This window comes from Citrus sinensis, chromosome 4, assembly GCF_022201045.2.
Source record: "Citrus sinensis cultivar Valencia sweet orange chromosome 4, DVS_A1.0, whole genome shotgun sequence".
Classification (NCBI taxonomy): Eukaryota; Viridiplantae; Streptophyta; class Magnoliopsida; order Sapindales; family Rutaceae; genus Citrus; species Citrus sinensis.
The window spans coordinates 3,861,695-3,872,647 of record NC_068559.1 but is presented as its reverse complement, the minus strand read 5'-3'; the positions used below and the strand labels follow the sequence as shown (position 1 = coordinate 3,872,647).

The window sequence follows — 10,953 nt, the reverse complement described above, 5'->3', positions numbered from 1 at the left end:
TTAGTCAAAAAATAAAAATAAAAATGAAGAATGTGTATAAATTCTTTTGAAGCCTTATTAAAATATTACAATATCATTTACGGTCAGTTAAAGAGTTTAGTAGAAGATAATCCAGGGTCCATGGAGCAATTTAGGTTAGATTAAAATAAAACTTACACCGTACATGCAAAAATTTACGATTATATAATTTTGACTTTTTAAAACGATTTTTAAAACAATCAATAAATCTCAACACATTATAGGACAAAATATATTATATTAATGTGTATTTTTTATTTTTTAATTTATCTTTATTTGGTTAAAATAAAAGAACCTTTATTCCAATATTACTCTAAAAATCCTTCTTATCGAATTTTCTTTTCTTTTTTTATATTATTTTATTCTAAAGAAAAGAAAGAACACTTAATTTAAAATTGGGTTAAAGCTACAATGCCCAGCGCATTGTACTGGTTTCTAAATGTAGCCATTGGATTCAAGTAAAATGGATCCAACGGTTGAGATTAAATGTAAATTAAAAATAAATATTAAACCAATTGCTAAAAATTCATTATATTTTCCCTCCTTCAAATCCCTAACAATTTCCCTCCTTCAAATTTGTAACATCTCTCTCACGTCTCTCATTGTCTCTCTCTGAAATCACTAATTTGTCTCTTGGATTTATTTACTAATCACATAAAATCGAAGCGGCCATCTCCCACACAGCAAACAACAAGTCGAATCCATCAATTGGTTGGTGCCATCTTGAGCCGTTGAACACATCTGCCTCTCGTTCTCTTTCATTTGGAGTTAAATACAAGGTAAGGAGGTAATCTTGATTCTTATGGTTTTTGTGGTGACAACTGAAATGATATGTGAAACAATTAGGGGTTTATGTGCTATATTAAATTGTTTGTGGTATGTGAAATAATTAGGGATTTATGAATTTTAAGTAGAAAAATGGTGTTTAGATGACGAAAAATTGTTGTTGAACAGATGATTAATGGTTTGGGAGCATGAACTCGGCAAGAAAAGCATAAGAAAATGGTGGGTTGTAGTGAGAGAGAGGTGTGGGTTTAGGGTTTTAGGGAGAGAAGATGAAGAAACGAAGGAAAAAGATGAGGAAAGGCAAGGGAACCGGCTAGTGGGATCAAATGAAGCAGCTAGGCAATTGGGTTCTACATTGGAAGAAGCTATAGCTGCTTAGAAAAGTTGCTAACTGTTTGGTAGCCATTCTCGCTCTTGCAGTCGTCCTCTCTCTCTCTCTCTCTCTCTAAAAATCTTCAATTTCAACCAATTTTCTTGCTTTTTGTAACATCTCTCAATCATTTCTCATCAATCTAACTTGGTTTTCATCATAAGCCCGCGATTTCGTCACTATTTTGAGAGATACCTAAACCGTAAACCCTTGTTTGGCCGAAGCAAAATCCTCTAAATTGACCCATCTCTTGCGCTTTATTGAACAAATTTCACCCACACATTTTCTTAAAACACCTCAGCCTTCAATCTAATCAGTTGAAAGTCACTAATTTGAGACAAAAATTTACGAAATCAATTTGGGGATTTGGGGTGATTATTGTAAATACCAATGGCTAGTGGAGACAAATTAAAGGGTGGTCAGAAATGCAAGCATTTGGCTCTGAGGCAACTGGAACGACCTGAAGACATCCTTGAATTCATTGCCACTCATTTTCGAACTCCACCCTTAAGGAAATGATTTTACAATCGGTTTATGTCTAGGTCTGTACTCGATTCTTACTTTCTAAATTTAGACAATTTGGAAAACTTATCTATTCGTAGAAGAACTCTTAAGACTTTGCTAGAGAATATGGGTTTGATCAATGCATTGATTATTAGGGAGAATGTTTATCCGAATCTTGTGACGATGTTTTACTCTAATATGGATATATCCGAATCTTGCATACTGAATGATGTGCTTTCCCCCGATCAACTTTTGAATAAACGTGGCATAGTGCAGCCTCAGGCTGATCGTCTTATTGCAGAAGCTTATGAAGATCCAGTTCAGCAGTTGTTGTGTGAAGTTCTTAGTATGTCCAGGAAGCAGAACCAACTTTATATGCAATTTGAAGCATTTCAGTAGCATGTCATTGATGAGTAGTTGCGACTCTTTGCCAAGCAGCGGTGCCTCTATGATCAGCAACAATAGCTTGTTGATAGCTAGCGAATTCTTCTGGACGGCTAGCAAAGGCTCTTTACAACTTTTGGGTTTCCTCTACCGCCCTCACCATCACAACCACCCCAATAGAGATGTGGAAGGTACTCATCTCATGAACTTTTGTTATTAGTCATTTTTTTTACTGGTTTTAGTGTGATTTGCTAGCCTTGCTGTTGGTAAAAAAGATGAAGTTGCAATCTATATAAAATGAATGTCTGGAAATAGTTAAGTGCATATTTTGGACTATAAAGTTGCAATCTTTAAGTTTGTTTTTGCTCACATTTGTTCTAGGATGTTCTCTGTCATTCTTATTAGCATTCAAGAGGTAAAAAGGCTTATATTTATATTTGTAACACCTAGTAATTGGGAGATTCAATAGTTGCCACCTGATCAAAGCCTGATGATACATGTTATGTTAATAGCTATTGGAATCATTCTTAGAATATTTTCTAAACAAAGGTTACATTTGATGGTGCCAAAAAATACTTGGGTAATTTCTGTGCTTTTCCTTTAATTCATGTATGCTTCCTTTATTCTTCACTGTGAAGTTGCGAAATGCAAATTGTCATGCTTCTCCTTCTATGTATGAGATGTTTAACATATTTTTTAGATATTTGGCAAAAACTTGGCTGAACTATGATCGTAGGCTACTGAATACAGATGATGCGGTTTTCTGAAGTATGTTTCAAAGTGTTGTTTGAGAAATTTACTGGTTATATTTTCTTGAGATCCCCTTTTCTTTCCAGTTTATTAACAATTAAATATTTCCTTGGTATTTTTAACATAACCTCTCCATGGTTTCTGAGGGTACTAAAAATCTACCATGTTGTCTTTTTTAATCTCTGTTGTCGTAGCTACGAGAATGTGAACATAATGTATATTAATGCTTACGAGTCATGGTCTTCATTTCTTTATTTTCAGTAAACTACTTTAATTGACGATCTATATCCTTTTCCCGTGTGATTGCAGATATTTCCAGGATATCCCTGAGGCACCTTCAGAGAATGAGTAAAGAGGTGGTTCTACATGCTAAGCCCAAGGTAATACTGTTTAGATGGAGTAGTTGCTGTTGATTTTGTTGCTTAATTGTTCTTCTTCTGCTTCTTTTTTTTTTTTTTTCCAGTTTTGGCAATCATGATTGATAGCCATTTTTCTTTTGCAGAAATTGTACCCTTCAGCTCAGCACTAGAGGCATGCTTAATTGTTAAAATTGATTTTGGAAATGGTAAGTCTTCTTAGCTTTCTAAAAGAAATTTCAAACTGTAGTTGTAGAGCACCTCATTGAAATTTAACTTCAGGATTGTATTCTAGTGCTTTTGCACTTGAATTGAATGCTTGTATTTATTTTAATCATCTTCATGCCATTGGTGACTATATTTTCTTCTCCGACTGATTTCGAAGGAGGTATATAATATTGCATGGATCTTATGGACAATCAACAGTTGAGATTAATTAGTGAGAGGTAATTAATGCCCGTCTGAATAATTTATCTAATTTTGAGCTAATTCTATAATTTTATGCCATAAAGTTATTCTACTTGTACACATTTTGACACCAAATGTCTAGAAGTACATTACGAACCACTTAAAAATATTAAGAATAATGATTACCATAAACACAAAACTTTGCATCATAATTTTTAAATTAAAAAAAGGAAACAAATGATGCGAGAATATGAAGTCTTAAAGACTTATATGTGAACATGAGTTCAAACGGTTGAATGTCTTAACAGCTCTTCAGCCATGATTCAATCTAAATGCCAAATATTAACCCAAAAAAGAAAGGGAGGAAGAAGAATCGGTATTCTCAACAAATACAAGCACTAAGAAGTAATTGTATTTAAGCACACCCGACTACTTATTTTGTAGATCTTATTCTGTAAATCCAACCAAACTAAACCGCAACAATACCAAGATTACTCGTACACTAGCTACCAAGAATCCAAGATCAAGTTAGTCAGTGCATTTGATTTTGGCTTATTCACATTAATTTTGTGTGTGTATATATATGTTTTTGTTTTTTTAATCTTTTTTAAATAGACGGAAGTTTATATTATATTAAATTTCTAGTATTGATAGTTTAATATTAAGGCAAAAGATAAATTTGTCCAATTAAAAAAATTATAATTTCTTTTCTTATGAAATTTTATGTTAAACCAAACAATAAAATTTCATTTCATTATTCTTCTCTTCTCATTTCTTCTCCCTTTCCCTCCATTTCACTCCTCTCCTCTCCTTTCTTTAAACCAAGCATCATCTAAGAGTTATTACATATGTTTGGTTAATTTGGTGCATATATTAAGGAATTAAACATTAGGATGATGAAACATGGAATTTCTATTTATTCAATTTTTCTTCTTACTATTAATGATATTTTTTCACAATTTTTTAATTAATACATTAATTTAATTTATTTTTTAAATATTAAAAAAAAAAAAGAAGTAAAACCGATTTCACCAAATGGCAGCCAAAAACAGCCGGGCTCTCTAAGCATACCGGCTACAATGCCGGTCCCTTTCATGGCCCATTCCTCTGGAACCTGTCCACGCAGGCTAAAGAAAACAATGAACATGACAGCGACCGAGTCGCATAAGTTTGTTGAAACAGCACCAAATTCAAAGACACGTGAAGTAGTGGGAGTAGCAGCTGGAATAATAGTAATAATAATAATGATTAAGTCAAAGAATGAAGCTGGCTTTGTTTGAAATTCCAATGCAAGTTGTACCCGCCTCACCGTCTTCTCCACCGCTCGGCTGAAAATATTCATGACAAATTGTCAATCTTTGCAAGCTTCAACTGCTGTTTTGTTTTGTTTTTTTTTTTTTCTTTATTTTTGCAAATTCCACGGTAATTGAAAATGAACCTTAATAAAATACAAATCGTTCTCATATTTTGATCTACATTATTCTCTCAACAACGGAAAAAGATGTCTTCTTTTACACCAAAGGAAAAAAAAAAACAGAAATAAACTCAACCGCCGGAGCACATGATTATTCAGTCTCTTACTTTCATCTCTCTTATTAATTGATCAGCACCCGAAAAGTGGTCTTTTACAAGAAAGGAATGAACATACTTTTTTTTTTTTTTAAATTACTCAAAACGATAATCAATCTGTAGGATATAGAGGTACAATCAATCAGCAGATATACTCGGCGAAACAACATCAAGATCAACAAAATACATCCGCAGAAGAAGATGATTTTGCCACCTGGAGAGAAACCGAATCCCATTTTGCAGGTTCAGCACAATGCCCGCCATTAACGGCAACAACCTGTAACTGACTTGCACTTCCGACAGACTTTTCCTTGAGAGTTACACTTTTCTCAGTTACTGCCTTCATACGGTATCGCTCTGCCCTCGAACCAATGACCTGTCCCAATACAGATGCTGCAATGGTAAATGCCATAGCAGACTTAGGCATCAACACAGACTTCCTCATCATGGCTATGAAAGGAACAGCTGCATGGACAGCGACAATCCAGGATACAGAGAACTTTTCAGTGTGTTCCCTCCATATACCTAAAGGAACATTTGCTGCCATGCCCAACATCCCAATCACAAGTACTTTTGCAGGCAAGGGTTGCGGACGGAGACTCTTTGCGAAAGCAGTTCGTGCTATAGCTGCTCGGGCTGCAACTACCACTGGTGGGCACTTATATTTCATTCCAGGAGGAGGCTGAAAAACCTTTGCAACCAGTGGCAGTACACCGCTTACTGCACGATATGACTTAGCAATTGGGCAGTTCCCAGTTTGCAGCCACTCATTGCTCATAGCCTCATGATTGGAGTCTCCTCCCTGAAACATCAACGTATAAACATGTCAAGAGACCGCCAAAGAAGAAATCTGAAATCCGCATTCAGGGAGAAATAACGACAGTCTTCACATTTTAATTTTCAGAAGCCATATTATTGTTTATTAAATTTGCCAAATGCAAGTGGGTTCTACCTTTGAAGAAGACTCTTTCTTGGAGGGTTTCGACGGCTTTTTCTTTTGGTTCTTCCACTTGTCTGAAAATGAATCAAAACTGAATGGCCCTCCAGGTCCAAAGGACGACAGACTGATGGTGGCTGCTTTTGCAGCTAAAGGATTGAACTGGGGTGCTTTTAACTCAGGCTCTGATACATCAGGTCTCACAAACGATCTTTCAGAAAGTGGGACTACTCCATCATTCCCATGGAAGAGCCTGAAAGCCATATCAAAATTTGGACCATCTTCAAAAATTGGACCTTTTGCTGCACGTACCTGAGCAAAAGAAATAGAAGACGGCATGAGTCACAAGGAGTTCAATTAAATTTGGGAAAAGGGACAACACAAAAGGAAAATCCACAAGCAACGCAACTAAGTGTGGCACAATAAGATGATGCAAGTAACGGATGAAGGCAAAAAATGCCTGATCTAAAAGAATAAGTAAGCAAAAATAAATAACTTACAGGCATTGGGAAGGGCAAGGACGACGCAAAGGAGAAATTAGTGGGCTCATTAATGTTCCTCAAAAATGGACACCTAAGAATGTTCAGCTGAGAAGCTCCCGACTCATCGTTCAGGCCTCTGAAGAAACAACCCATTATGATTGCAGAGCAAAATCACCTGTATGCAGAAGAAAAGGCATCAGCAATAATGTCAACAGAGCTTTTCAAGTCATAAAATGCAAAATCCAATTCTATAACCAAAATCTCAACAGGTTAAAAACCAGCTTAAGTGAATATCTATTAAGGTTCAAACAAAAGAACTACATAGAAAAGTAAAAGTAAAGAGCAATCAAGTAACTACAAAAACAACTTCGTACACAGCCAAAACCATCCAAGCATGTCCAACTTTACAACACAATAATTTATCAAGACTTTATCAAGTCTTGTTACTAAAAAGCAAATTTCCCTCCACAATTAACTAAAACAAAGTAAACATGCAGACCTGCACATATTAGATAACTGAGACTCATAGCAAAATCAACGATCTGTGACTTCATGAATCTTAATAAACAATCACAATACGCAAAAGTTGTACGGATCAAAATTTGAACAATTCCTTAGCATTTTTCTTTTTAATATCGACATCGAATCAAACATCCACAATGATCTAAATTACAAAGTCAACTTTGGTGCCAACATGAAACCGTAACAAAAATGAAAATGAATTATTATTAATGCACAGATCATTATAACAAAAACCCAGAAAAACCCAATTGTTAATAAGCATAAAATTAGCCAGAAACGTTAAAATCGAGACAAAAGTGATGCAAATGGACGAATAGCCATCGATAATAATAACAAAAGTACAAATAAAAAACCCATAAAAAAGATAAAATTAAAATGATACCTTAAAAGAGCAGAGACCCGAGAGAGAGAGACAGAGACGAAGGAACGAATCAATGTGAGAGAGCGAGAGAGTTAGGTGGAATTGGAGAGAAAGAGCTGGTGCCTTGGCTCTTTGTTTAACGTTTATGGGTTCATATGTGTATTATTATTAAATAATATTACCAAAATGAGAGAAGGTAAACGACGCCGTGCTGAGCACACGCCTTGGCCCTCACGCTTTGGTCAGCGCGTTCAATAACTGCCATGATAATTGCGCGTGTTGTCTTTTTCTTTTTATTTTATTTTATTTTATGGTTGCTAGCCGACGGCTGTGGAGTGTGTATTCCACGATTATTTTTTTTTCGATATTTTAATTGAAATAATTGCATAAATGATAATTTATCTTTAGACATTTTTGACTTGATTTCATGATTTTTCAAAGACTGTCACATCTGAAGAACTCCACAAATCTCGTTCCGGGTAAAATTAATTATCCACGTATCGTTTTGATAATTGCTTCTTCTTCTACTATTTGATCCCAATAATGATAAAGGAATTAAAAAAAAAAGTAAAATAAAAAAATCGTTCTATTTCTAGTTTTTATTTTCATAAACAAACGATCTCAATAGTTTTTTTTTTCTTTTTAATAACACGTAATAAAAGTAATATTTTTTTTACCCTATTCATAAAATAATGTAATTTGATTTGCTTCCACAAAAATAGAAATATCAATGTAAACATCGAATTGTCGAGTCCTAAAATGTAATTGACTTTTTTTTTGTCAAAGAAAGATTGTTATTCCCTTTTAATGAAATTAACATATATTACTTATTCCTTACTATTTTCGTAATACTTAATAATCTTTTTGGCACTATAACTCTATAGGATTACCTTTATTTTCAAATACAATTTTATACATATTGATTATAAATGAAATGAATCATATAAATTGAAATTTAAATACTACAAAAATAAGAAATATAGGATTCAATGTGAATAGAAATTAATAATAAGACTTTTCGTACTTTTTATTTTTAAATAATTTTACTCTTTTATTTTTAAATATTTTTATAATAAATATTATTTTTCATATTTTTTATCTTTAAACTTTTTTCTTACAATAATTATTATTTTATATTTTTAAGAAAAAATATTAAACGAATAACTCATTTATCCCTCTTTTTCCTTAAATTTGTTGTGCTAAGAGGATTTTTGGATATTATGAAATTAACTAACATGATATATATTAATTTCAATAAAAGAAACTGACAATCTCTATTTATCAAACCGTAAATCCTAATTGACATCAATTTGCCAAATCTAATTGATCTCATTTGCGACATAAATTTTGTACCCAATTTTATAAGCATTTCAATGGTAAATGTTACAAACATAACAATTCATTAATTCTTGCTAATCATGACCGTCCTTGTTTAGTTTGTTCTGCTCTGCTCAAATCTAATTGATTTGGATCAATTTCGAATGATTGTAATCTATTAAATAGAAGTAATTTATTAAAAATGTAATGATGGATTTTATTTTTAATAAAATTTGAGTAATCAATATTCTATTTTATTTTTCTTTTCTTTTCTAACTAGGAACGAGAAAACCTACCCTCACAAGGATTGGTTTGGGGACAGGAGAGGATGAGATTTTTGGATTAATTTATTAATAGGTCTATTTTGTCATCACCTTATTCAATTTCATAAAAGACTTTTTTTTAAAAAAATAAAATAAATAAAATATCCACGACATGGTCTTCTACAAAACCATGCTGCATAGAATTGATTAATTCTTTATATAAAGTCAATAGAACTTTAAAAATTTTGTCGAATGCTTAGACAGAATTTTTGCACACAAATTAATATTAAAATTGATTTCCCTGACGTTGATACTTCACTTACCATAACAATTTTAATCATGTATGAAATCTTTATTTTGAAAAATTGATTACTTGACAAAGCTACGTAGAATGTGTTTGGGATTCAGGTTGGACAATTATAATTTAAAAGTTACAGTACTAAAGTGTTTAGTAAACAATAACTGCTGTAATTTAAAAGTTATATTGATGTGATTTTTCACTTGTATGAAGAAAAATTTATTAAATTTTTTTCATAATTTTGTCAAAATTATTATTTTAAATTTATATTACTTCATATTATTAACTTTTGTTTTATAGTTACAGTATTTTTTTTCACAGCAGCTGTAACTTAAAAGTTATAACATCTCAATCCCAAACAGGATCTTAATATTTCATTGTAAGTCAGTTTTTATCCTTTTATGCTGCACAACTAAAATCAAATCATTGAAGCATTTTTACACCTTCAGCTGAGTAATGATTAAACCCATCTTCTTTGAAACTTACTTAATTCTGCTGCCACACGACGCCCATGACTGTAAGACCATTTCATTTATGCATATTTTGATTTACGTTTTTCTTAATTTTCCATTTTTTTTTTCTCTAGAATCTTCACGCTAGACCTTAATAGGACGAACAAACAATTAGTATGAAGAAATTCAATTTGCAGCCGAAGTACATAGTTGGTTTGGAATAGCCTGTCGGGGATTAGTTGATTGTTTTTCAAGTAATTTTTTTTTCGGTTGACCATAGAATTTAAATCTAGGAGAGAGAGAGAAGACAAAAGAATCATTTTAGATTTTACCTACTCACTCATTTTAAAGAAATATTTGGGGAAAAAGAAAATAATGCAGTTGCTTCCACTAGAAAAATTAGTAAAATAAATGGTGATACAGAATGTGCCAAAATAAAAACAGCCGCAACATGATGCATATATTTACACATATAAGCAAAAAAGCTCATCAAGGCTATCATAACATGAAGCAATTTTGCCAAATGACATATAAAATAAAAACAGATGCAACATGACACGTATATTTACATATATATAAGTAAAAAAGAAAAATATCCACCGTCCATCCGTTTTTTTCAACTTTTTAAAAAATACATAATTCTTTTTTTTTTTTTGCTGAAATCCACCTAAAGTTACAATTTATTTTACTTTTCCACTTCCGTTTGGAATCCGTTAAGAAAACTAATAGAAACTTAAAAAAATGACCATTTTACGCCTCAAAACAAAAATTACAATTTCACCTTAAAAATTGCCAAAAATAATCAGATTAAATCTAATTATTTTTTCCATCGGTTAATAAAGAAATTAATTTCACAACCATCAAATGCATTTTTTTTTTAAAAATATGTTTGTAATTAGAATGCTAAATTATAACAGTAGTATTAAAAATAGCCCAATCTCGCAAACCATCAATTGAATTTAAGATAAGTAGAGTTTTATTATTCATTGAGTTATAATCTCTAGTAGTTAAGATTTTTTTGTACTTCATTAACGTACCAATAATGATATTCATCATTAAATCTGATTATTTTTGGCATTGTTAGGGTAAAATTATAATTTTCGTTTTGGGGGTAAAATGGTCTTTTTTTAAGTTTCTGTTAGTTTTCTTAACAGATTCCAAACGGAAGTGAAAAAG

At 32.2% G+C, this 10,953-nt stretch overlaps 2 protein-coding genes across 5 annotated transcripts; one reads left to right on the top strand and one right to left on the bottom strand.

The window, feature by feature from the left end:
• The first annotated feature begins 544 nt into the window (after positions 1-544).
• Positions 545-3,538, top strand: LOC102609225 (uncharacterized). 4 transcript variants are annotated; one of them, XR_371444.4, is made up of 5 exons: positions 545-797; positions 973-1,716; positions 1,834-2,253; positions 3,122-3,192; positions 3,315-3,538. XR_371444.4 is itself a non-coding variant. In XM_006485823.4 (5 exons), the coding sequence occupies exons 2-5, from the start codon at positions 1,709-1,711 to the stop codon at positions 3,339-3,341; spliced, it is 405 nt and encodes a 134-aa protein (XP_006485886.1). In that variant the 5' UTR covers positions 547-797; positions 973-1,708; the 3' UTR covers positions 3,342-3,538. The 4 variants fall into 4 exon arrangements, 3 of the variants coding, with proteins under 3 accessions (XP_006485886.1, XP_006485887.1, XP_006485888.1); XM_006485823.4 differs by having other exon boundaries at positions 547-797; positions 1,955-2,253; XM_006485824.4 differs by having other exon boundaries at positions 547-805; positions 1,955-2,253.
• A 1,578-nt stretch (positions 3,539-5,116) lies between these two features.
• On the bottom strand, positions 5,117-7,626 carry LOC102609997 (hypothetical protein). Its single transcript, XM_006485826.3, has 4 exons — positions 7,469-7,626; positions 6,583-6,739; positions 6,098-6,394; positions 5,117-5,947 (listed from the first exon to the last, which is right to left on the bottom strand). Exons 2-4 carry the CDS (start codon positions 6,715-6,717, stop codon positions 5,321-5,323), a joined length of 1,059 nt encoding a protein of 352 aa, XP_006485889.1. The 5' UTR covers positions 6,718-6,739; positions 7,469-7,626; the 3' UTR covers positions 5,117-5,320.
• Between the last annotated feature and the right edge of the window lie 3,327 nt (positions 7,627-10,953).

Bases quoted from the DNA above. Each gene is read 5' to 3' on its own strand.
- LOC102609997 (XM_006485826.3), bottom strand. From the start codon at position 6,717: ATGGGTTGTTTCTTCAGAGGCCTGAACGATGAGTCGGGAGCTTCTCAG. The intron at 6,395-6,582 runs GTAAGTTATTTA...TCTTTTGCTCAG, and splicing joins CCTTGCCCTTCCCAATGCCT to GTACGTGCAGCAAAAGGTCC. The intron at 5,948-6,097 runs GTAGAACCCACT...TTGATGTTTCAG, and splicing joins AGAAAGAGTCTTCTTCAAAG to GGAGGAGACTCCAATCATGA.
- LOC102609225 (XM_006485823.4), top strand. The intron at 2,254-3,121 runs GTACTCATCTCA...GTGTGATTGCAG, and splicing joins CCCCAATAGAGATGTGGAAG to ATATTTCCAGGATATCCCTG. The intron at 3,193-3,314 runs GTAATACTGTTT...TTTCTTTTGCAG, and splicing joins TTCTACATGCTAAGCCCAAG to AAATTGTACCCTTCAGCTCA.